General features: G+C 53.6%; 9 protein-coding genes across 9 annotated transcripts; 6 read left to right on the forward strand and 3 right to left on the reverse strand.

The window, feature by feature from the left end:
- Nucleotides 1–2,070: 2,070 nt before the first annotated feature.
- J4E78_001763 (uncharacterized protein) lies at nucleotides 2,071–4,098 on the forward strand (the record flags this gene model as incomplete). Its single annotated transcript, XM_049362417.1, has 1 exon — nucleotides 2,071–4,098. One exon carries the CDS (start codon nucleotides 2,071–2,073, stop codon nucleotides 4,096–4,098), a length of 2,028 nt encoding a protein of 675 aa, XP_049225009.1.
- A 499-nt stretch (nucleotides 4,099–4,597) lies between these two features.
- Nucleotides 4,598–6,241, forward strand: J4E78_001764 (uncharacterized protein; the record flags this gene model as incomplete). Its single annotated transcript, XM_049362418.1, has 2 exons — nucleotides 4,598–4,914; nucleotides 4,966–6,241. 2 exons carry the CDS (start codon nucleotides 4,598–4,600, stop codon nucleotides 6,239–6,241), a joined length of 1,593 nt encoding a protein of 530 aa, XP_049225010.1.
- A 247-nt stretch (nucleotides 6,242–6,488) lies between these two features.
- On the reverse strand, nucleotides 6,489–7,687 carry SFH5 (Non-classical phosphatidylinositol transfer protein (PITP); the record flags this gene model as incomplete). Its single annotated transcript, XM_049362419.1, has 2 exons — nucleotides 6,489–6,921; nucleotides 6,984–7,687. 2 exons carry the CDS (start codon nucleotides 7,685–7,687, stop codon nucleotides 6,489–6,491), a joined length of 1,137 nt encoding a protein of 378 aa, XP_049225011.1.
- Nucleotides 7,688–9,243: 1,556 nt separating this feature from the next.
- J4E78_001766 (uncharacterized protein) lies at nucleotides 9,244–10,156 on the forward strand (the record flags this gene model as incomplete). The annotated part of the gene is made up of 2 exons (XM_049362420.1): nucleotides 9,244–9,888; nucleotides 9,944–10,156. The coding sequence occupies 2 exons, from the start codon at nucleotides 9,244–9,246 to the stop codon at nucleotides 10,154–10,156; spliced, it is 858 nt and encodes a 285-aa protein (XP_049225012.1).
- A 285-nt stretch (nucleotides 10,157–10,441) lies between these two features.
- J4E78_001767 (uncharacterized protein) lies at nucleotides 10,442–12,385 on the reverse strand (the record flags this gene model as incomplete). The annotated part of the gene is made up of 3 exons (XM_049362421.1): nucleotides 10,442–11,500; nucleotides 11,550–12,122; nucleotides 12,176–12,385. The coding sequence occupies 3 exons, from the start codon at nucleotides 12,383–12,385 to the stop codon at nucleotides 10,442–10,444; spliced, it is 1,842 nt and encodes a 613-aa protein (XP_049225013.1).
- A 601-nt stretch (nucleotides 12,386–12,986) lies between these two features.
- On the forward strand, nucleotides 12,987–13,596 carry J4E78_001768 (uncharacterized protein; the record flags this gene model as incomplete). Its single annotated transcript, XM_049362422.1, has 2 exons — nucleotides 12,987–13,477; nucleotides 13,530–13,596. 2 exons carry the CDS (start codon nucleotides 12,987–12,989, stop codon nucleotides 13,594–13,596), a joined length of 558 nt encoding a protein of 185 aa, XP_049225014.1.
- Nucleotides 13,597–13,848: 252 nt separating this feature from the next.
- J4E78_001769 (uncharacterized protein) lies at nucleotides 13,849–14,889 on the reverse strand (the record flags this gene model as incomplete). The annotated part of the gene is made up of 3 exons (XM_049362423.1): nucleotides 13,849–14,194; nucleotides 14,250–14,563; nucleotides 14,653–14,889. The coding sequence occupies 3 exons, from the start codon at nucleotides 14,887–14,889 to the stop codon at nucleotides 13,849–13,851; spliced, it is 897 nt and encodes a 298-aa protein (XP_049225015.1).
- A 457-nt stretch (nucleotides 14,890–15,346) lies between these two features.
- TVP18 (Golgi apparatus membrane protein tvp18) lies at nucleotides 15,347–15,966 on the forward strand (the record flags this gene model as incomplete). The annotated part of the gene is made up of 4 exons (XM_049362424.1): nucleotides 15,347–15,383; nucleotides 15,438–15,453; nucleotides 15,520–15,612; nucleotides 15,666–15,966. The coding sequence occupies 4 exons, from the start codon at nucleotides 15,347–15,349 to the stop codon at nucleotides 15,964–15,966; spliced, it is 447 nt and encodes a 148-aa protein (XP_049225016.1).
- Nucleotides 15,967–17,383: 1,417 nt separating this feature from the next.
- On the forward strand, nucleotides 17,384–20,503 carry J4E78_001771 (uncharacterized protein; the record flags this gene model as incomplete). The annotated part of the gene is made up of 2 exons (XM_049362425.1): nucleotides 17,384–18,347; nucleotides 18,402–20,503. The coding sequence occupies 2 exons, from the start codon at nucleotides 17,384–17,386 to the stop codon at nucleotides 20,501–20,503; spliced, it is 3,066 nt and encodes a 1,021-aa protein (XP_049225017.1).
- Nucleotides 20,504–24,931: the final 4,428 nt, after the last annotated feature.

Genomic DNA, 24,931 nt, shown 5'->3' on the forward strand with positions numbered 1-24,931 from the left:
ATAAGCATCAGTTTGATTATAGACGAGCAGTTGGCATGGCGTTTTTGTTTGTTCGTTTTTCCATATCGACTTGCTTGTAAAAAGCGAGCTTGATCCTCGGCGTCTTGGGTACAACGGCAACGATACCAGAATACAAGGCATTGGCGTTTAGCATAGGTCTTTTGGCGTTTACTGTATTTACATTGGCATAGATCACAGTTACCATTTACATGATTGGCAACAAGAACAATACGACACATTTTCCACAGGCCCAAGTCACAGTAACTGCCGTTGTCGAGTGTACAGCTGAGAGCACTGGGGTAGAACATAGCATAAAGTCAGTCGTTCATGCGAGGTCCTCCATCACGGATGAATTCTTGAAACGGCTGGGATGCCATGGACACGGGGAATACGAGAATAGCAACGTGTCAGGGCTCTCCGAAAGGGCAACCCGACAATACCCCGAGGTAGTGAGATGTAATCGAAACAGCTTTTCGGCTGAAGGATGGAGGGTTGTTGCCATCTGCTATTTTACTTCATAATACTCTGAAAGCCTTCGATAAACCCAAGTTCATCACATAGCCGAGTTCGCTTGTGTACTCGTGTCGTGACAGCTCGTAGCACGGTCCATCGCGAGTCGCGAACACAAGGTGGTGCCGTCATTCCCGCGCTCACGAAGCAATCGTCTGCGCCTGTGTTCCGAGCTGACACCGCCACTCCCGGCCGTTCACGACATCTTTTTGCCCTGTTCCACACGCTGCAAGGTACCCGTGCGCCATGTCTCTAAAGCTTGTTGTCTTGTCCTTGCATGATGCGCAATGTCTGAGAGGCAGGCAACCGCAACCTCCATTTAGAAGTCAGATCAGCTTTTCGATAGTGCAAAGTATTGATTTGCAGAGGGATGTTGAGTTGTTTGCGGCCGATGAATCGCGCATTTCCATCCATGGGCTCGCTTGCCCGCCCAACTCGATCAGAAGTACCTGAGGTGTTAATACGACGAGCCGATGGCTTTCCCACGCACTTCAAAGCTCTCGTTCATGCCACGCTCCTTCCAATAAAGCAACCAAGCCTTTGAGACACGACCTTCCGATGGGCCTAGGATGTATGTCACTCGAAGCTTGTTGTTCCTGACGCTCGTTGGCCGCAGCGATGGCGGAACACCCATGAAACACGCTCGTGCATATTCTTCAGAACGACAGCATCATGGCTATAGTTGGTCGGCGGCTCCGCCCAAAAAGGAAATACAGGCAACGGAGATCGACTTGGCTAGGCGATACGGCTCTGTACGGATGCAGGAGAATGAACGGAGTGGAGAAGATGCAGGAGGTGGGCAAGAATGGAACCCTCCAGACGCCCATATGTGGCGCATTAGTGAACTCGAAGTATCCCTACTGAAGATGAACAGAAAAGCAACAGAGCTGAGTTGCGATGACCTGTCGACAGCCTGCGGCTCTGCGTTTCTATCCGTAAGACTGACACTGGGCCCCGACCAGTCGTTGGCCTGTCGCACAATATACTTGACGCTCTTGGCTTGCCAAAATACACACAGCCGACGCCATTGGCTCGTACCTGCATGATAGTCTACTCCGGTGGGCTATTTAGGGCGTTTCGGAAAGCGCCCCTGTTCGCTTACGATGTGCTCACGCCAAAGCCATCTGACTGGGATCCACCATCTTTAGCCAGGTCATCTTGTAACCGACGACCCTACTGCCGAGTGGGCCTGCAGAGCGCGCGACAACGACCGACATGGAACCTCCTTGGGCGACTCGTTCTGATCGTGGCTGAGCATGCGAGTCGGAGGCCCTCGGTGGACCAATCCTTCAGAAATGTTTCGAGACGGCTTGTTTCGAACGAGCGCTGGTGGTAGAAGTATATCTTGACCCTTCGGCCCTCCCCTCAGTGCATCTACACACGCTTTGTTTTCTAATCTCAGCATTGCATTTGCTGCTACTTTCGCTTCCCAAGACGAACATAGTCGCACTCTTTTTGACTTTGTTCTCTTGTTAGACCGTCATTCGTTAAGGTCCAACTACAACATACATTGATATTCGCTTTACTACCTAAATTCGATTTCGACGTTCATATATCACCATGAAGTCTACCTACGCTCTCTTGGTCACTGGCCTCGCCACTCAACAAGCCGCGGCCACCTGGAACTTCTTCGACAACTTCGGCACTCCCGACTACAGCAACAACGTCTGCGACGATAAGCAGAAGGGCGGCTTCAACTGGGCCGATCTTATCGATGGCCAGGATGTCGGCAACTATGGAGACTTCGACTTCTCTGGGGGCTGGAAATGCTCAAACTCCTTCGGCAAGCGGGACTCTCTGAGCAAGCGAACCTTTGGAAACAAGTGCATCAAGAACACCATCCAGAAGAACAAGCCCGCTGCATTTGGCTGTGCCCAGCGCGGTTTCTCCATTACTCACATGGACGTCTCGGCTGAGTTCGACGCTGAGCTCGAGCTCCACTACAAGATGGGAGACGGATCCATCTGCAAGCAGCACAGCAGCTGCTCGGCTGGTGGATCAACACTGCAGAACACCCAGTGTGGTGGCGCAAAGTCCGTCGAGGTCTACCTTGGATCTCACTACAAGGGTGACAAGGAGTCTTGCGAGATCGGTTTCCACAACATCGGCTTCGACTGTGACGCTGAGAAACCATACACTCCTCCTTCGCCTCCTTCGCCGCCCCCTCCACCTGAGGTCCCCGCCTCAAGCGAGGTTCAGTCTTCCACCATCGCCATCGAGTCGTCGACTGCCCCAGCCTCCAGCGCTGTTTCTTCCGCTGTTGAGACTACGGCTTACTCTGCCATCGAGACTACCGTCGTCTCATCTGCTGTTGAGACCCCTGCTTCTTCATCCGCTGTCGAGACTCCCGCCACTTCGGCCAACGAGTGTGGACAGTACGGTGGAGAGGGATGCCCACCCGCCGAGACTCCTGCCTCTTCAGCTGCTCCCTACACCAACAGCTCCATGCCCGCCTACACTCCTCCAGCTTCCTCCGCCGTGGAGATCACCAGCTACCCTGCGTCGGTTCCTTCCATCAGCACCGCTACCCCCCAACCGGAGTCTTCCACTGTTGTTGTGCCACCCACATCTGAGAGCTCTGCTGCTGCTGGCTGCGGATACGGAGAGTCTTGCGAGCAGTCATCCACTGTTGTAGCCTCTTCCGCTATTGTCTCCTCCGCCGTTGTTTCGTCTGCCGTTGTCACATCTGCTGTCCCTGCTACCAGCTCAGCCGCTCCTCAGCCTTCCAGCCCCAGCTACCCTCCCGTCGACATCACCGACTCGGTTCCCAAGTGCATGAACTCGTGGCTCCAGATCTCGGCCCCAGACTGCAAGGACAACACCGACTCCAGCTGCTACTGCCTCAAGCCTGAGTTCACCAAGAACGTCATTGACTGCATCTCTGCCCGCTGCGGTAGCGATGACGAGATCAGCAAGGGTCTGCAATACTTCATCGGTATCTGTGCCCAGCATGTCCCCGAGAACCCTTCCATTGTTGGAGACTGCCCTTCATACATTCCTTTGAACCCTACCCCCGCTGCTCCTTCTGCTCCTCCCGCTCCCCCTGCTGGTGGTGAGAGCTCTGCCGCTCCCTCTGCCCCTGCTTCCAGCGCCTACGGCCCCGGTTACCCTGATGAGACTCCCGCTGCTAGCACCACCACTGCTGCCGGCGAGACTCCTGCTATCACCACCGCTGTCTCTTCTGCAACCATGACCGAGGTCGTTGGCACCACCACTGCTGCTGGTGAAACCCCTGCTGAGGAGACACCTTGCACCACCATCACGTTCGGCACAACTACTCTTACCGTCCCTCAAGTTCACTTCACCACTCAGCCCGCCTCTGCTGGCGCCAACCCAACTGAGCCCGTTGCTCTTGTTCCCGGCACTGCTGAGCCTCCTCAAACCCCAGCTGCCACCACACCTGCCGGTGGTGCGCCCTACCCCATCCCCTCCACCATGGGAACCGCCACCGTTCCAATGGGCACTGCCACGGGTACTGGTGCCGTCCGTCCCTCTTCGCCAGCTGAGTTCACTGGCGCTGCCTCGCCGTTCAACGTTGTGCCCAAGGGTGCTCTGTTCGGTGCGGTTCTTGCCTTGTTCGCATTGTAGACGCTATACATTTTAATGTAGTGCAGCTTTCCTTTTCTATGTCTTCACTGTTTGTATTTAGCGGTTGGTGCGAAACATGATACACAGTCCGCATCTGAAGAAGCGATGGTGTAATACATGGGTTTTCCTTGGAACCATAGAGTATATAGACAAGTATACATATGTGATTTACAACTCATAGCCATTATCTCGTGATGATGTCTGTTTGCGCAACGTGTGGTGAGAGATGCGCGTACAAACCAAGTTTTAGTAGACACCAATATGTAGACCATGGGACAGCTCTCTGGGCCAGGGTAGCCCCAGACTAAGGAATGTCGTTCGCATGTGAGAAGATTGGGGTACATGGCCAAACTGCCGAGGTCCGTCAAGAGCGGCTCCTGTGCGCAACCTCCAGGGATCGTCATCAATGCTAGCTTCCCCAGACTCCGCGTGTGCCGTCTAATGACAATAACAACAGCCCCTCAAACTATGAGCCCGAATAACCTCGCAGACGCCCACCATGTCGTCTGGCGCATCGCAGCCCACGCCGGGCCCCGCTAAATCGCAACCAGTCGACCCGATACTGCGCAATGCGCTCCGCTACACCATCTCAGCAAAGGAGTACCAGCTACTGCACCAATACCTCCTTTCGCGCGCGCCGGTTGTAAGGAAGCGCACCATAACCCCGAAGCGATATGACGCCATTGTCAAGGGCCCGGATGATTACAATGTGGCCGCCTTCCGCGCGGCACTGCGATTAGGCATCGTGACCTTCTCGGGGCTGAAGGCATGGGAAGTAGTCAAGACCAGGCTTCTGTCGCGGGGGACAGCGAATAGGTGGGCATACGTCTGGTCGAGTTTAAGAGATGCGCATTAACAACCCCTTAGGAACCAACCCAGAACCTCCGTCTTCAAATCACCCAACGTCCGCCTCAGCAGCTCCCTCGCCCTCATACTCCTTTTCCACCGCCTCCTGCGGCGCATCTTCGTGCGCATCCGCGAGAGCCTACTCAGCCATGAAGGCAAGTCGTTCCGGCGGCGCAACCCACGCATAGCACGTTCCTTGACGTCGAAGCTGGCCCCGGCCATTGGATCCAGCTTAGCAGGCTTCTTCCTCGCCGTGTACCCAGGGGATCAGCTGCGCGTCACAATCGCCATCTACATCATGACAAGAGCTCTGGAGTTTGGCTACAACTACCTGGAGGAGCTGGGGTACATGAAGAACAGGCCCAGTTGGTTCGGTTCCTGGATGATCATGCCAGTCGCCTGTGGGCAGCTGCTCCACGCATTCGTCTTCGACCGCGACTGTTTCCCCTCTGGATTCGGAGACCATATCTTGAAGAACTCGCCAGAGTATATACAGAAGCGCCCTGAAGACTATCCCGGCACAGCACCGTGGCCAGGCACATTTGACATAGTGGACAACCTGGCAGAGATCTCGCGACAGCGCTGGCCACCCTTCGTATCGCCCATCCTCTTCCCCAATGCTGAAACGTTGCCAAAGCGGTTGGCATCCATCTCTCCGATAACGTCTCCCGCGCATCCAGCGATCAAGTCCCTGTCATGCGCCTTACTCCACCCGCAAGACCCGTCCTGTCTACGCACCTACGTCCAATACTGGATCCAAGCTTTCCCCAAAATCGCGCGCTTCTTCACGCTCTTCTTCACAGCCATGAGCATCACGAAATACAAAGCCTTTCTCTCCGCTCCTATTGCCTCATTGAACAGTCTAGCCAAGCGCATACTGCGCATGTCGCTCTTCCTCTCCGGCGCCATAGGAACGAGCTGGGGCTCCATCTGTCTCTTCCAGAACATACTTCCCCGGGCTTTCTTGTCAACGCAACGCTGGTTCCTGGGTGGTTTCATAGGCGGACTCTGGGCCTTCTTGGAGAGGAAAGGTGGAAGGAGCAACTTCCTGTACACGGCGAGGATGTCGATTGATTCCATGTGGAAGGTGGGTGTTAAGAGGGGGTGGTGGAAGGGTTTCAAGAACGGAGATGTTCTGCTTTTCGTTGTTAGCTTGGCGACGGTTAATGCACTGTACGAGGTGTCGCCTAGGTCGGTCAATAGTGGCGTTGCGAGGAAGGGATTGGGTGTGTTACGGGGTGAGGGCTGGGTTGACAGAGCGGTGGTGCCGAGAGAAGATGAAGGCAAAGAAGAGTAATGATATCCAGCTGTTTACGCATACAGCGATTGCTCACTGAGCATGATGACAATGCGTTTCGAAGTCACAAGTACATATGCAGTATTTCAGTTTAGTATGAAAACATTTATTCTTGACTACATTGCTCTCGAAAGGATTGAACAGTTTTGAGTGGGGTATAACAAGTGCTAAGTCAAACAAGCACGCTCAGTCTCCTGCCATTACCATCTCCCCCTCTCCATACCACCAGTTCATGCAGCTTGAATCATCACTCCATCTTCATACCCTCAGCGCACTCAGCCAACTCCCCCCTCTCACCACCATAGCTCTTCGGAACACCCTTTCCGAGCTCAGCAGCAAGCTGGTTACCGTAGCTCAACACAACAAACTTCTTGCTCGTCTCCTTGGCCACAACCAACTTCATCGCATTGAACAGCCAGCCCATGACCACAGGTACATTGACGAAGAACTTCCTGCTCAGCGTCTCAGGGTAGTGGCGTCCTAGTATCTCGATAGTCTTGTTGGTCGCGGTCTTGACGAGGGGGTCGCGGCGGAGGAAGGAGACTTGGAGGTAGTCGTGGATTTGGAACCCTTGGTATGGGTCGGGGCCTTCGCCGAAGTTGGGGATGGGTGTTGTGGCGGCGGGCAGGTTGAGCGCTTGGACGGACTTCTCCATGAGGCCTACGCGCCAGCGGAGGAAGCTGTGGGGTTCTATTAGCATGGTCTTGTTTATTGTATGAGGTTGGGAAAGGGGGAAGCATACCCATCTAGATCGCCAAACGTAGCCTTGTTATCCTTGACAGCTCCGTATATGTTGAAGGTAACGATATCCTTCTCGTTGGGGCTCTCGGGTACACCCTCAACCTCGAGCACGTAGCCTAATCCATCGAACCTGTTCTTCGCGAATGTCTCTCCTGCTGCCTTGATTGGATCAAACTCCTTCCTCCACTTCAGCGTGTCAAGCAGCTGTGACTTGGCTTTGTCCAAATCATTCTGGTTGGCCCGGAGGAACTTTTGTAGGATGAGCTTGGTATGGAAAGGCTTCGACTTGCTCAGCTCGATGCCGTAGACTTCATTGTGTTGGGCCTCAGCGGTGAGAGCCTCGAAGGCGTCGTAGAACTTTGTGAGTGGGTGGTCGGGTGCGGTCTCGGGCCAGATGGGGCCTTGGGTGGGTGTTACGGTGCTGGGCTCGGGTTTGGCGTCGCTGGATGCGGGTTCGGGAGCGGCTGCAGGAGCTGGGGCAGTAGCTTCAGGTGTGACTTCTGTCGGCTTTGCTTCCTCTTTGTTCTCGTCGACCGAGAGATCTGCTACCGCTGCGGTTGCGCCGTCAACGGCATCTCCATCGTTCTTGTTGTCGGCAGAGTCGGCTACAGGATTAGGCTCGGGCTGCTTCTCCGGGCCTGCTCCACTGAAGAGACCGGCGCCTTCCGTGGGTGCTGTGCTTACGTCTTCGGGCTTCGCTGCCATTTTGATGTGCGTTACGAGTGCGTGTTAGCTGAGCTGTCAACGTTGGGTTGGGGAATTGTTTCAAGTGTCCGAAGATCATTCGAGATCGTTCCCCAAACTCCGGAACCGCTGCGCGTCCCCAGTCCTGGTATCAGCTTGGACAAGGAAGAGACCTCTAAATTCCTTTTGCACTCTACATGAGGATAAATTAACCAGATGAATTAATGCAGTATTGCTGCAGGTGTCCACATTATCTGCTAGCATGTTTCATTTTACAATCTCAGTGCATGTATGGCATACGGAAATCTCACGTCTTTAGTGTAGCATATGCATGCGCAGATACAAGGTTCACAGTGATGAAGCACTCACGTTTGTTAAGAATAAATTAATATATATAGCTATCTACGTGTCGACAAGCGTCGATCGACCGAACAAGCTGGTTGCCAGTCATGTCAAGATACCTCGACATCATCCATCTCGCGTTGATGCCACTTGTTCGGTCGAAAGAGGAGCGCAGTTGGTATAGATCGTATTGACATTGAGTAATCTGCAATTGCCAGTTAGCATAGAACGAAGACTATGGTTCTGAACAAAGATGCAGGTGAGAGCAATCAGCCGAAAGATGAAAAGTCTCGAATGTTTTTTCAATCAGTGAGGCGAACCCCGTCTGAGTTAGCATGAATTGGTGTTCATCATTGCAAAGGGGAAGAAGAGAGAACGGGGTATTCACCTTTTCAATGAGAGCTGGTAGCTGTATCAAGTGAGCTTTCAATCTAGTGCATACCTAGAGCGATGTCAGTAACAGTTCCACGAGAAGACGTTTTGACAAAGGCTCGAGGGTGGAAAGATATTCAGGTAATCGAACTAGTTTATTCCCCACGAAGTGGTCGGTATTTGATAATACATTTGTTGCTCATCATCTAAGGATGGGTGCTTGGGGTATGGGGGTGTAGTCTAACCTTTCAAACTCTATCGCAGCCCACGAAGCCTTGCCGTTTCGACCATATCATGTCGAGGTCTGCTATCGCTTGTAACCAACGGACGGAGAGGATGTGCGATGGACGGAAGGCTTCGTGGAGCTGCGGACCGCACGTCGGCGGCAGCGCATCTAATGGCGCATCATGATCGCGAAGTCATGCTGTGACTGAGAACAATGAGACCTTTATAATTTGTTAGCTGATGCCCTGAAAAAACTTCTAGTAACAAATTGGTAGATGTTGCGAAAGATCAGTATTCTCGTTTGGCTTGAGTGGTCGGATCACCATAGAATGTATGATAGGGGCGACACAAGTGTTCATCATGATAGCAACAGGAAACAAAGAAACAGCGGGTGTGTTGACTTACCAAAAGTTGGGCGCGTTGTTGGAGTGAGAGAGAGAAGCTGCAGGCTCAAGTTTTGTACGGGAACTTTTCGCGGCGGTGTTTCGTTTCGCCGGGCGGGTCGTGGCCCGAGCTTTGATCCAAGCGGGTCAAGGTTCTCGTAGACGCGCTCGCTGGTTGTCCTTAGGCCGACACTTACGCGCTTCCACTCCGTACCAGACCACCACCACTACTCTCCATTTCCACCGTCGCTCAACATGGTCGCCTCAACCACCGCGTCTTTCGAGAGTTTCGTCAAGCAGACCCGCGAGAAGAAGAAGAACGAAGCCCTCGCGCAACAGTTCCTCGGAGCTGGCAGCCGAGGCCGGAAAGCGAATGCACCAGGCGCCGGCGGCCGCGCGCGAGTTGAATCTGAAAAGCCATCGCTGCTCAGTCGGATAAACGGTGGTGCTGGCGTCCAGAAGCGATCAGCGAGCGCGAAGCCAGCCGGCAACGTCGACGGGAAATGGCAACACGATCTGCACAAGCTGAACAACCCCCGCGGTGCCGCCAACAGCAGGAACAACCTCGCTCGGACGGCGTCAGCATCCCAGGTCGAGCGCAACAGCAAAGCGTACACCAAATTTGCTCCCGTCCTTGGTCGCGCTGCGGCTACACGCAGCAATGACGCTGCACCGGGCATCAGCATTCGAGGTGCCGCGACGGGCGGTCCGTGTACGGTCATTGCTAGCAACTTTGCACCTGGAACAACGGCCGCTGATATCGAGGCCGTCATGACCCCGATTGGAGGAGAGACGCTGGGCTGCAGGCTCTTATCTTCCAGCCCGACGGTCATGGTCGAGCTGCAGTTTGTGAGCAGGGAGGGCGCCGAGAATGTTATCGCGACGTTCAACAACCAGAAGGTCAGTGTTCCGGCGAGCTTCTTCCTCGCTGGACTAAAACTAACTCCATCAACAGGCTGATGGCAGACTCCTCTACGTCTACATGAAGGATGTCCCCGCGAGTACCCACGTCGCACGAGCACCGCCTGCACGCCTTACGCAGTCCATGGATGACATGGACATCGACACCGGTGCGGGCGCACGCGCGGGTAGCTTCCAAGATGGACGATACGGCTTCAACGACGCTAGTCGCAGAGAACCACCACGTGGACCCCGCCGACGATACTAGAGCTCAACGGCCGGCACACATCTTCTTCAATTTCCCCTGTACGATATACCCTTTTACAGACGATAGCAACGAGCAGACTGCATGCAGCCGGGTTTCAAGACTTACAACACTCGGAGCAGCCATGCAGTTTCCATATCCGATGGCATAAGCGGGGAGTTGGGTTATACACACAACATGCACCAACGATCTCCTCGGCAAGTGTCTTGTGGCCAGAATAAATTTCTAATTAATGATGGATATCATCCCCTTCATCGTCGTGTCCTTGACTACTACCACTTGTGATATTTACTTGCTAGCCCATCCTTCAATGGCGGCATCGACCTCCTTCCTGTACCTCTGCTGGCCCTCACACTGCTCCAAGAACACCTTGTATTTGGCGTCCAATAGCTTCTTGACCGTCTTATCAGCCAGTGGCTTCACGGTCTTACCGGGCTTGCTCAGTCTGTCCATGATATCCCAGAGCGGCTCGCTGTTTCCGTCCTTGTCGGTACTGGCCGCCTTTGCACCCAACATAGCCGCGCCGTGCACTACAGCTGCGTGTACGTATCGTGGAATCAGGACCGGCATGTCGCACGCAGTGGCCATGAGCTGCATCAGCAAACTGTTCTGGCACTGTGAACCGGACATGAAGATGGAAGAGATGACGTGGCCGGAGGCGTTCATCGCAGAAACAATCTGGTGTGTCTGAAGGGCAATGAACTCCATGGTCGCGTAGTAGTATAGTGCCAGGCCGTCGAGGCTCTTGTCGGAGCTCAGACCGATGACAGATCCCTTCATGTTGGGGTCGGCGATAGGGGAGCGGTTGCCGAAGAGGTCACCATAGAAGAAGAAGTGACGTCCAAGCCAGGCAATGTGTGGGGCTTTCTCCGCGTCTGCCATCTCGCGGAGATGTTCGTTGAGGTAGTCGTAGATGTTGGTGTTGTACGTTTCAGCGACGGACACGGCTTCGTTGAAGGCTGGGTGTGTCTCAATAACATGCTTGAGTAGTTCACCTGTCGCACTTTGTCCTCCTTCTGCCATCCAGTAGTCTGGTAAAAGGACGTCTCGGTATGGACCCCAGACACCGTCGACGAAGACGGGCTCGCGTGACATGGCAAGGTGGCAGGTCGATGTTCCAGCTACGGCTGCGAGACGCGTGAAGGCTTGCGAAACATCGTTCTTGGGCTGGTCCATGTCAAGAGTATCCCCATCGAGCTTGACTTTGGCGCCAACGGTACCGATCCAGCCAGCGTAGGCGTCGATGACTCCACTTCCGACTGCAATACCGGGTTGCAGACCCATCTCCTGTGCCGCCTTCTCGCTGAGTGTGCCGACGAGCTCGCCCGCAGTGAGGTAGCGTCCGTTCTGTGTGCTTGTTAGCCGGGACCGTCGAGAATAGTAGCGAAGGACAAACCACATTGTCAACGCCTCCCATGCGCTTGAAGTTGTCTTCGCATAGATCTTCGAGGCCGATCTCCTTGAGGAAGTCTTCCTGCCAGCCTTTGACACTACCATCGACTCCAACAGGTACAAATCCCTGCTTGCAGACCACACTGCAGTAGCTTCTGCTCTCACTGCCGGTAGCCAGATGTGTGAGAGCATCGGTCAGATCGTAGAACTTGCAACGATCGAATAGCTCCTTCGGCATGTTGTTCTTCAGCCACAATACCTTGGGGATCTCCATCTCGATGGACATCTTGCCTCCGACGTAGCGAAGCAGGTTGTGCTTGGTGGCGTTGATCTTGTTTGTTTCCTCAACAGGTCGGTGGTCGAGCCACAGAATGACGTTGCGGTCGTTGCCGTCCTTGTTGTCAAAGTTTGGTCCAGTGACGGCGACAGGCTCATCTGTGTCGTCTCTGAATACTGCAAGCGAGCAGGTCGCATCGAAACCGATACCACGGATAGTGCTTGAGTCGATGTTGTGCTGATCCATGGCTCGGCGGACTGAGGAGCAGATGCATCGCCAGATGTCTGTTGTGGATTGTTCCTAGGTTCGCTTTAGCTTTGGCTCTCGCAATGTACCTGTTGCGGGTCAAGTACATAGTAGCCAGTCTGTGGTTGCCATAGGCCAATGTTCTCTGAGGCCAGTCCAACAATGTCTCCCTGATCGTTCATGATACAGGCTCTAGCACTACCGGTACCAACATCGATACCGATGTAGTGGTCGACTTGAGGGTGGAGCTCATTGCGGGGATCTGTTGACAGTTGACGCGACTGCTTGCGCTGGGTCTGGCGGAAAGGAATCGACATTGCTGCGTATGAGTATGGGAAGGTGAGAGAAGTGTGGTATTTTGAATTGAAGAAAAGCTAATTGAAAGCCCGAGGACGCGAGAAATAATGTTGAGTTACAATACAGCTGTCAATGCGGGATGAGCTCATAAGAGCTCTGGGGAGCTCTAGTATGGTGGGGGTGGGGCAGCAACCCCAGCCTTTGTGCAATCGGGCTACCAGTCGTCAGGGTCGTCTCGAGCCTGAGCGTCGATCTGCTCACAGATCAGACTGAGAATTGTGGGCATCGTGAGCGCCGGATCCACCTTTTCAGGCATACCGAATGCTGTTGGGCCAGTGTTGGATGGTCAGAACGCCACGCAAAGCAAGTTGAGGTCTTGGATCACGGCTGATCATGGCTATCGGTGCGATTTCGGATCAAGCGGAGTTGCAGGATTATTTTACCGTATGTAAGTCTCAGGAGATATGGTTTGAGAATGAGGGGTTGTGGAAGCACGGCTCGCTTGAGTGAATGTCCATCGGTGATACAATTCGCCGTTGCTCTCGGGTGGCTAGCCCCAGCTCCCGTTACCAACACCATTGCATTGGTACAGATAGCAACGGACCGTACCATCGCGCCAAGATGCTACTGTCAAGACTTCTACTGCTGCCATTTGCGGTCGCATCGTCGGTCACGCTTTACGTCTCCTCCGTTCCAGCCTCAGGGGACAGCGCCGTCATCCCCTCGCCGATTCCGCTTGCGCAGATCGAATACGACGCAGACCAACCCGTTGGCACTTTAGCCTCCTTCACACCACCCACAGGCTCCTACGCCTCTGATCACCTTCTTCGCGTTGGCCTCACCGACCCTAAATCTGGCTCATGGCGAGGCATTGTCACGTCAGCGGCCAGTTTCTCCGACCAATACCACAAGAAGTTCATCATTCACGTTGATGAGAAGGGGGAGCCTTTCCATATTGGATTCGGAACAAGCGCAAAAGGCAGCGAAGATGAAGTGGAGGTGGAGATAAGGAAGAGGAATGTTGGGCCAAAGCCGGTCTTGAACAAGCCCATCGTGCTCAATGCGGAGGGGAAGCTCGACGGAAAAGAGCCGGAGAAGACCTTCTTGCAAAAGTACGTAGGGGGACAAGGTTCATTATTAGAGGTTTTGCTGATTATTATACAGATACTGGTGGGCCATTGCTCTCTTCATGGTAGTGCAGTTGGTTGCAGGTGGTGGAGGAGAGAAATAAGATACAGGTGGATAAAAGCCTCCCCGATCCCGTTTCAATACCAAACTCAGTACCGACCATCTATTGCCGTTTCTGCTTCCTTTCGAAATCACGATGCAGGTATTGTACTCTCAGCCATCCCAAATCAGTTACGTGTCTCAGTGAACAACAAGTTTTTATTGAGGTAAAAAGTCATAAGGTATTATACATTCGGTTTCACTCCTTCATCCTAGCGTCTATGGTTGGGTATAAGTATGCATTATCGTAAGTGCTTCAAGCAAGAGCTGTGCTGGCAGAGCTGGGTCGAGCCTGTCCGGGCGTGGGAAACACAGTCTTGGGGACCGCGACAGCTGCAGCGGCGGCGGATGCGCTCAAAGAAGACAGTGTCGGGATGGATCCGGTCGAGGTCGCATTAGCCGGAGCACGAATAGCAGGTGATGGGGTCGACTTGGGCTGATGAACGTCCATGGGCAGGATCTCTGTCTTCAGCTCCCTCGTCTTCTTCTGTTTGGGCTCGGGGGCCTTTTCGTTCTCTTGGACGTAGAATTTCCGGAGCAACATGATGGCTTCCTCTCGGAAGATGCCGCCGGTGACTGGATAGGGCTTGTCGACGCTAGCACTGTTGAAGTCAGTACTTGCAATGCATGTATTTGTGAGGAAAGAAGGATACGTACTCAGAGTGAATGTTCAGAACACCTCCGGTGCCACCAAAACGCTCGTTCCAGCATCCGAAGTAGACGGCTCGGATGCCGTACTGGCGCAGCATGGACGCGCACATGACGCATGGCTCAACGGTGACATAGAGGTCTGTCTCGTTGAGGATGCTGATGGGGTGCTTTGACAAGATGCCAGCGATGGCGACGAACTCGGCGTGGCGGGTACCGTTCAGGGTCCGATTTGTCTCGTTCATGCCTCGTCCAATGACCTCGCCGTCCTTGACGAAGACACAGCCGACGGGGGTCTCATCGCTCTTGAGTGCAAGTTCAGCCTGCAGTGATGATGAGTCAGCAGAGGGATCAAACATGGAGTAAACTCAGCAGATAGCTGAATATGTACAAAGCGAAGGACGTGGCTCACCATGGCAATAGCCTCGCGCATGAAGCCTTCATGATACGCTCTCTCCTTCGGATCCATGGCGTCTGGTACGTGAATCGCTTCGTCGTCTTGGCACGGTTCTGTATTCACCTGCGCAGGGTCCGCAGTTGTCAAAGTGGCTGTTTGCTGGGCATGTAGGTAGTAAAGCGCCAGCCCGAGCGCGGCAGACGCAAGCACGAGAGGCGTCCATGATTCCTTCGCTTTCCAAGTTCCAGTCATCCCAAGGTGAGGCAGTCGCGGCCATACACAATGTTCTGAAACTGAAGGTGCAGGTCCGAGTTCTCAGGCGCAGAGTGCCGGCCCAAGACGGTTTCGGCAAGCACTAGCGCGTAGTTTACGTAGACGTGGAAGCCGCGATCCGACCGAGGGCTGAGCTACCAAGAAGCACGCAACGCAGCCATTGCCATCGCAACGCCAGGCACCGACCAACATTCACTCGACCCAATCCGATTCACTGCACAGCCACAATCACATTACGCAGCGCAACGTACACCAACGCGGCGCACGGCATTCCAACAAAGGATATCAAACCTCGCCTGATACTTTGTGCCAGAGCTTCATTCAGCCCGCGCCAGCAACAAAGCTACCGGAACCGCAATCTACACATCGCCAAATCACCACTTTGCGCATCACCTCGAAAAGCTAGAAGCATACCGCAGTCAATCACACCGCGAAAATGACGCTCGCAGAAGAGTTCAAGTCGAGGAATTTCAGTAAGACACTAGCTGCTGGACCTGTAACTTGTTGCTGACATGGCATCTTTGCAGGTATCTACGGACAATGGTCAGTCACGCCAGCTGCTACGCACACGTCCACGGCTTGCAGCATGTCATACTAACTCTTCGGCAGGACCGGAGTACTGTGTATAGTCCTCTGCTTTGCGCTGGGCATCGCCAACATCTTCAACGCCAACTGGGTCATCGCGTTTAGTATCGTGTGCTTGTACGTTCTCCGCGCCCACACCTTCGCTGGGAATACGGCTAATCAGTTCGCAGAGTATGCTCCTTCATCATCATCTTCATCGAAATACCGCTGCTCCTCCGCATCTGCCCGACTTCACCCAAGTTCGACACCTTTATTCGCAAATTCAGCTCCAACTACATGCGCGCGGCCATCTACGCGGCGATGAGCGCCATACAATGGGCTAGCATCGCTGCCCGGGCTACAAGTCTGATCGTCGCGGCCGTCTTCCTTCTGCTCGCAGCCGTCTTCTATGCGCTTGCTGGTTTCAAGGGTCAGCAATTCCAGGGCAGCAAGACGCTTGGTGGACAGGGAGTTGCCCAGATGATTATATAGGGCGGAAGTAGAACTAGGCAGCAAGCAACAGCCATGTGCGACGATTCCGAACGAACGACACGCGTATAGAAAGAAGGGCCGACGGACGAGCCGATTGATATCACAAGGACGGAGATGATGAGCTTAGCCGATTGGAAAGCGATTACAGGAGATGATTTGACTTCTTTGTAGCATTATTCTGCAGCTGGGCGTTCTGGGGCCATGTTTTGTACGAGAGCCTCTTGGATATGGAAGTGCTCGGCCAAACTGCTAGCGTTCCCGTGACAATTGTGCATTTGTCGTGTACGATGTCATCTTGCTGTGTGGGGGCACCTACGTAATTATACACAGATATTGATCGATGGAGACGAGCGCAGGGCCCACATGAGTCCCTATGACGATGTTCTAGAAGCTTTGGGTGTCATTTTCTTAAGCGTACATTTCAGAGAGTGCAGCAGTCGTCTGCTCAGCAACCATTCGAGTTTGACTCTATCGTTGCTGGGAAGGCCGTGACAAGCACAGGCAGTGTCAGACCACGACAGCGGAAACGCCAAACTTGGCCTGGCACCTGCTCGCTTTTAGGATGACGATAACTGGCTGCCAGAATCTCGCCAGGAACCACACTTGTTCGGCGCGGGGAACGCTAACGTGCCGGAGCTTGCGAGGCGTTGAAGATCCTGCCACCCTGCCACACCCAGCGCAGCTGATGGATGCAAGTCAAACAATGCACATGTAATGTGCTGAGCTTTGCAATGTGACTTGTGCGAGTCTTGATCAATGTTGGACGTCCCTGGCTGCGAACACGTTGATGCGGTCGCATAGTCCCCAATCTAGGATAGCGTCAGCCAGCATGTGGGACATGGATTCAATGCATCTGTCAACAGCGCAGTTGACGTGGACGTGTCGAACATGTCCACTACAACAATTGCATGTGTGGCAACAACGACTGGACCATGGAAGAACGCAGTCAAACAACGTGTGGTAGGTACCTATGCAGGGTGTGGGGGTGACGATGATGGCCGCGTGCAGGCCCATACGCCATAATGCGGGTCGCAGGCCCTGGAGCTCTCCGACTCTGCTACATAAGTGCGCCATCCCAGCTTCCAGGACCGATTCATTTGCGCCATTTTGGCTGTATCCCACCAAGCTATCTGCCCCTCTTGCCAGCCTCACTTCCAGTCTCCACTTGAATTGCGGATTCCGAGGTCAGTACAGCACATGCGCTTTGTGCAGCATCATTGGGCTCTCAAGTCGCAGCCGCGCTTATTGGCCTGACGTGCAGGAAACTGCCCGAGCCAGACCTGAGCACTTTTCTCAGCTCGCTCACGCTGCACATCGCCATCATTCAATGGCTGGGATCTGTCACTGACATTGAACGACTTGTAGTTTCAACCGCACCTACACCCCACATCCCCGCCGAGCAACCGACACAGAAGCAATGAGTGCTCCACCAACGATACCTCCACGCCCAGCGCGGGCCCAGAACAGCTCTTCTCCTGCGCAGGGTACCCATATGGATGTTCCCAAGATCCCCCCACGCCCGAAGCGCGGTGTCGAACGCTCCGTCTCTCCCGCTGGAGACAGATACGCCCGCTCCCCGCTCAACGACCCGACCTACGTACACGGTGGACCGCCTAGAGAGGGCGGTCGCCTCAGCACCGATCTGCCCTCCCGCCCACCGAGCGTGTCCATGCCCTCTCTCGGAGAAGAAGGCAATGAATACGCCAGCTTCGAAGACCTGTCAAAGACCCTCACACCGGAGAACCAGGGCGGCTCTCCACAACATATGAAGAACGTGGCAGGAGACTTGCCTCTGCATGCTCCTACAGCCTCGGTCCCAAGCTCAACCGCCAAAAGTAGGATCCAGGCGGTGACGCGGACCGATTCACAGACAGCGCTCGCTGCTGGCGTCGGCTCGCAGCTGTCCGTCGACGATAGGGTCTCTCAGGCCAAGACTGGACGTTCAGGATCTTCCGCTGGATCGCGCCCCAGCTCGCTCTACAACGACAAGGACGAGCATGGCATTCCTGAAATTGGTGTTCAGGTACCCATGTTCCGAAATGCTGGAGACGTTCAAGCTCCCAGCCCTTCGCCCTACGCGCAACAGCCCGGAGCGCAAGGAATAGGTTTCCACCAGAAGGCCGGTAGTCGCCATCACGGGCGCACCAAGAGCGGCCGTGAAATCTTCCACGGGCCTCCTGGCAGCTACGGCATGCACGGCCACGGCAAGATCTCAACAGACGACTTTGAGCAGAAGTGGTACGAAAAGCACCCGGACGATCTGAAGCGCGAGAAGGCCGGCGAGTACGGTCCTCACATCCAGGAGAACAGGAAGGATTACCACTGGCGTGCCGATAACCTCGACAAGCTGGTACACACTAGGGCTCAGGATGTTGGGATGGGTAAGTCAATTGCGGCTTCGTTATTCATCAGCTGTTGCTGATCATATTCTACAGGTACGAGTCGGGATGCAGTCAGTACACCCGACGAACAGATTGGCTACAGGGCCACAGAGGAATATGCTTCGCGCATGGCCTCTCCTCGACCACAATCATCGGGTCGCCCTGCTTCAATCAAGGGCGGCTACGTCGACTCACCCCTCCGTAACGAAGCGGGCCAAGAGGTCAATGACAAAGGCGAGGTCATCCACATCGACCCTCCTGCGCATCGCTCCAGCAAGGTTCACGGCGGAGGCTACGATCCACCAACCGAAGACCTTGGCCCCGAGGGCGGAAACACAGCTGAGAAAGGTGGATGGGTTACTGAGCGCGGATATGGCACGCCCATTCTAGCTTCCGATGAGCTGAAGAAACACCCAGACGCCGAATGGAGACAGCCTGCTGTATCGCCTGAAATGGAGCGCCATGGCAACGAATACACGCTCAATGAAGATGGCAACCCGCAATATGTCACAAAGCCGCGCACGCACAGCAGGAGCTCGAGTCGGAACAACAGCACGCAGCAGCAACGTGTCATTCCCAGCCCAGCACAATACGATCGTGGCAGTACTCCACTAGAATCGCACAAGGAGTATGAGCCCCTGTTTCCGGAGGATGAGGAGGACACCAAGAAGCCCAAATCTCAGGTCGACAAGCTCAAGCGTCCCAGTGTCGCCCGACACCACTTTCCCAGTCAAGATGTCTGGGAGGATACCCCTGGCAGCTTACAGCTCGAAACTACTGTTGATACTCCTCAAGAGCCAGAAGAGCCAAAGACTGCTGGTGGTAACGATAGCGTGAGTCCTGCGAAGGTCTTTGAAGACCCGAACACCGAGGAGCAGCGTAAGACTCAGATCAACAAGGAAGATCAGAAGTCTTTTCTCCCCGACCACACTAGACAGTTCGCCGCAGACAACAAGATCCTCGGAAAAGTACGTGACGAGACCATGGGCCGCCCTGGAATGCAGCAACGCTTCCCAAGTCAAGATATCTGGGAGGATGCACCATCCCACGGATTATACGAGACTACTGTTAGCACACCTCAGATGGAGGATACGAATGAGTATGCCGACGACTCCCCAATTGACCAAAATCCCCCGGTGCCGGCTCGCCCCAGTATTCCGGCACGACCAGCCAAGAGGGAACCATCTGCCGATGACAAGAAAGCACCCATTATCCCAGACCGACCGAAGCCACAGATACCTGCACGCCCAAGCAAGCCATCTACTGGCTCAGCGGAGAAGGTTCCAACTGTCGACTCGCAGACTGGCGAGAACGACTCCCCCCAGACGAAGGCGAAACCGCCCGTTCCCGCCCGACCTGCTGGCTCGAAGATTGCGGCTCTCCAGGCTGGTTTCCTGAAAGACCTCAACAGCAAACTTGGAGTTGGCCCTCATCCACCGCCTAAGGTGCGTGAACCCGAGGAAGAAGAAGAGGCGCAAAGAGAAACAGCACCACTTCCAGATGCTCGCAAGGGTAGGGCCAAGGGTCCGCAACGAAGGAAGCCTGCTGCATCTCCGTCACCCGCTGCTGCCGCTACTGTTACTGCTGAAGTTGCTGTACCAAGGCAGTCGTTGAGTTTCGGCCCTGTGACACACGTCTGGAGTTTTGGACAGGATGGTAATCTTGAGGTGCCTGCTGCAAAGATGGCAGCTCAGATTCAGCAGTCACTCAGTGCTTCGACCAAGACGGCCGAACCTACTCTCACTGAGGGTGAAGCGGGTCGGAATGTTGCAGCAGAACCAAAAGAGCCCGAGCTTGCACAGATTACGTCAAAGGAGGAGAGTGAGTCTACTTCAGCGACCGAAGCGGTCAAGGAGAAAGCTCCATCAACTCTTGAGCAAGCCACTTCTCAAGTGTCGGAAGCGTTCGGATCAGTTGCTTCCAAGGTATCATCTGCCCTCTCGCCAGAAGAACCCTTAGTCTCCAAAACTGCACCCGGTTCTACCGATGCGCCCGGTGCATTCCCTGGTTCTGGTCCGGACCTAGACAACGAGGCTGATGTGAAGGGTGCACCTTTGGAGCAAAAGCAATCTCAGGACAAGCCCGTCAGTGTTTCCGCTGAGGAGAAGAAGGTTGATGAAACTACCTCGCTGAAGGAGGGTGAGAGTTCCTTGTAGACTCTTGCTTGTCAAGCAGTACTTCAAAAAGATCGAGTTGAGTGGTAGGATAGGCTGTATTGCTACACATCTTCAGTACTAGTGTGCACGTAGATATTTTCCAATCCATCGTTAGAATACGCATCTAAGATATAGTTGGGGGTCGTGACTGTATGCCTTTATGTGCAAGATGAAGCGACGTTGTTGTGTGCTAATGATCTGTTGTACAGATTCTTTTTGGCATGAGCACCCTTACTGAAGCCCATCTGATGTTGTCGGAGCGATAGGCAAACTATCGATGTATTGTGTTGGTTGTCTGTGTTGTCGCTCCGAGGCTTGCTGATATCGGCTATTCTGTACTGACTAATTAGCGGTCAGGGACGTCGTCCAAGCTTCAGGACAATCTATCTATGGCTCGCAAACCATCATCAAACACTCATCCACTCAAACTACCATCTCTTCCGTCCGCTCTCCAGATATGACAGAGCCTCACATAACGTCCTCCTGCAAGCCTGCGAACGACCCTGGGCGCCTGAAGAGAAAGCGGCCACACGACGACCAACATGGCACAACAGCAGCCACTGACAAGCGTACCAATACTTTGCATTTCAAAGATTTCAACCTCCCCATCAAGGATCCATCAAGACATACGAGTGGCAGGGTGCGCGATCAACAATATTTACAGCTCTGTACATCTCCCCACGACGACAGAGCACACGATGCGTTCAAGGCAAAGATCCTGGAAGAAGACATACAACGCGAAGCGGAGGTAGACAAATGGCTGGAGCAGGTCACCCCACGTCTGGAGGCCGGCGAGCAGATACCGATTGGGAGCCTTGGCAACACGAGATGGCATGTAGCCTGCCGCGAGTATTGGGAGCAATACATTGGCCCGGACCACTGTTGGATTAATCCCGAGGATGGACGAATGCTCGTATTCCAGAAAAAAGCACCGGGTGTGAAGACCACAAAGCAGCAAATGGTGGTGGACCAATTCTGGATGAAGCAAAGCGCCTCACCTGGTATAGCTACGAGTCATCCCTTTGAGAGACCAGAATATGCAAGCTTAGACCCCGTGATCGTGAGCCTAAGGTACACTGGGAGCGATCTGAAAATATGGTTCTTGGGTAATGGGTATGCGAGGATGGAATGGAATACTACATTCCTCATGGGCCAGGTGGGAAGGCTGATGAAACCGGGAAGGCTAATGATGTCCTGTATACAAGAGGACACCGATGAACATGACTCGGGAAGCGACGCTACTGAAGAATCAGACTCTGAAGAAGATGAAGAAGACAACGAAGAAGAAGACGAAGAACACACCGGCAGCGAAGAAGAATGGAGTCATGAAAGCGACGACCTGTATTGCAGAAACTACAGCAACGGCAGCGAATGCGGATGCGAAAGATGCCTTCGTACATGGGACGATATGTCTGAGAGCGATTTATACGACGATCGCCCTGAACCACCGGGGATGACTCAGGCCAGGATAGACTACGAATTTCGGAGACTCATGAATAGACGGGAACCGGCACCATGGGATAAGTGGGCGTGATTGATTGATGCATCGATTGTATTTACTTCGACGGAAGAAGACTTGTATACCATTTTAGTGTCTTGAGTTTAGCATCCAAGACCTACATAGCTCACCCACGTTGTTATTCCACGCGCTCGAAATGGGGTATAGGGGCAAGCTTGTTACCTTCTTTTCCTCTGACAAGCTGGAGCCGGAGATATCATTGTACTGTTTCTTCGTGTCGTAGCTAGTTTCTTATCAGTTGCAATAAAATACTGTTTCAGAGATGATATTGCGAAGCCATGCTGCGGCTTCTTTGAAAATGCTTGACGCGCCACCTGAGCCACATATCTGATCACAATCACTTCGCTTCGTGACAACAATTGCGGAGTTTGTGTTTCACATGTCATCGCATACGCATGTCCTGATGTGCGAGTGTTCTAGGCCAAGACCATTATTCTCTGCCCAATGTACGTCGCTGTAAATTAGCATACTAAAAGTGCAAGCCCATCGTCTGACCAATATCTCGAGAATACAATTTCGAATATGTGTGCTGTCACGAAATCATTGTACACTAGCATCAAATCCTACCATCGTTATTCTATCCGGTAGGTGCACAGGTGTGGTGAGAAGGCACGCTGTACAAATGACAACGTCGGTCTTGCCCAAGACATCGTCTTCAGTGCATACCGATTTCCAGATAACCTAAATCAGACTGTTCATGAGCCACTGCTAGCCTTTATAAAAGTATATATATAGGCATCATACAGTATGCGCATGATCTATTAGCAGACTGGTTAACGCAGCTTGTGTCAGAAAGAGAGGTATTCGTTAAGAAACACAGTCTTCAACTTTATGCCAGATAAACAAGATATAGTGATCAAATTGGCAGCGTTGGTTCATAACTTCCACCATCTCAAATATGTTCCCGGAACCTGCGCGTACCTGAAACGTTCGATTCCGCTAGAAATGAACTCAAAAGCAGGTTGGAAGACTATTCTCCAAGCAGGCAATGCTAATCTTCACTCTTCAGCTCGAAATAGTCCCCTGAAAACGGTGTTTGCCGTGAAGACTAGCTGAGCTTGACCTCAACAACGCCTTATCCTGATCAAGGCGCCACAGTGGCTTCATGTCGGTAAAGCCGAAGCGTACCACACCATACTACCGACCATTCGAGAAGAATACGAAAGTATGAATAAGCTGCTAGAAGAAACTTCTGCAAGACCCTGAATCCCGCGCCGCTTTACAGCAGTAACGGGAAACCAGGCTGCGTATCCAAATTTCCCCAAGCGTATTGTGCGCGTACTACCTACTTACCTTTGCATTGCCGCGGCACATGCTACCGCAGACCGACCCACACCACGGCATGCACGCGCCTCAACACCAACGCAGAAATGTCACGATGATGCGGTGTACACCAACCGAGGCTCGGACGAGACTAACATCCAGGTACCAGCCTACCGAGGTGCTAGCCCCGACCATGGCGTGACACCTACACAGTACGCTAAGTGCAGATTTCGGTACTCGCACACACGAAAAAAAGTTTTCCTTCGTGGATCTTCGTAGATTTGTGTAAGAATTTCCTTGTCCACTGGTGCTGGTGTACCGGGCATACTAGGCAGAAAATTCTCCATGGGCAAACTCACAGAACACGTGCTGGTATGAGGGGAACGCGTTGACCTCGGGAGCTGGGATGTACCTGGATGGTAGTCACCATCTGCCATGGCTTTTCTTTCCGTCAAATTTTCTTCCTGTGGCCGTTGAGTTTGCCCAAACGACTCCAGGGCTCTTTTGTTCCGTGCTAGCTGCTAGAAGCTTCCTGCACAACATGTGCTGCCTCGGTGCGGGTCGGCGCGAGGTTCTCGAGCGGATCCGGACGTACGTCCGCTTCTGGATACGTTGCGTGCGCTGAGAAGGGAAGCGTTAGCCGACGGGCAACTTGGCCGTTGAAGACTCTGTTTCGAAATCTCGAAACTGTGTGAGAGAGGTTTGCGTTTGCAATCTGGGACAAAGATACGAAGTACGACGGAGTGCTTGGCAAATAGCGGAAGCCGTTGCTGTCGTGACGAGACTGATCGGCATGCTGCGCACCGTATCCGGTATGGCCGTCGATCCGTCGAGATGGAAAGATAAGATTCCGCTCCCCGGCGCGCGAGGAGAGCGCGTCCGAGGAGTCCGGCTCGACATGACTATGTCATAGACCCTGGTTCCGCCCTGACCGTTGACAGCGTCATCATGTGAACCAGCTTATCGAAGCGGATGAGTCCAGAACTCGATCAGGGATTGATGATGCAAGCAACCTCGGAAGAAGAGCAACGGTCATCGCAAACTTGCGGGAGAGGGGGAAACACGGAGGTCATGACCGCTCGCGAAATCATGCACGTGGCTGATGATGTGGCTCAATCTACCTTATCTTATCGCCGGCTTTCTAGATACGTCCGCTCCGCCCCGGATGATCAACATCGCAGCATGGTTCACTCTCATTGGTGAACTATTGACGATCATCTAAAGCCTCACTCACTCACCGTTCTGTCACCATTGTCAAACGATGACCAGCATATCGTGCTGAGTGAGATGCACACAGCATAGGGTCCAAGTTGTATGGGGTCCAGGTCGTGCGCATGACATCAGCGACACTGTTGATGATAGCTACCAAGGTAGGTTTCAGTGACAATATTGTGTTACTTGGTTGCGCAGCCACCACGGCGTAACCGCGGACGATGTTGGCGTGGATGATCAGATCGTCAGATCGTGGCTGCCTAAGGCGCGCCCCATTTCCCTGTTTGAGCCCCGACTTCCCTGGATGGGAGAACGTTCAGGAACAGGGCAGCATGTTTGGGACGTGAGGCGTTGCTAGGCACGACGCGGCCCAGAAACATCCAAGGAGTTGAGTTGGCATGCCAGCTCAGCAATGTTCGAGATGACACGTTATC

This window comes from Alternaria triticimaculans (assembly GCF_023758025.1).
Source record: "Alternaria triticimaculans strain BMP 0046 chromosome Unknown scaffold_2, whole genome shotgun sequence".
NCBI lineage: Eukaryota > Fungi > Ascomycota > Dothideomycetes > Pleosporales > Pleosporaceae > Alternaria > Alternaria triticimaculans.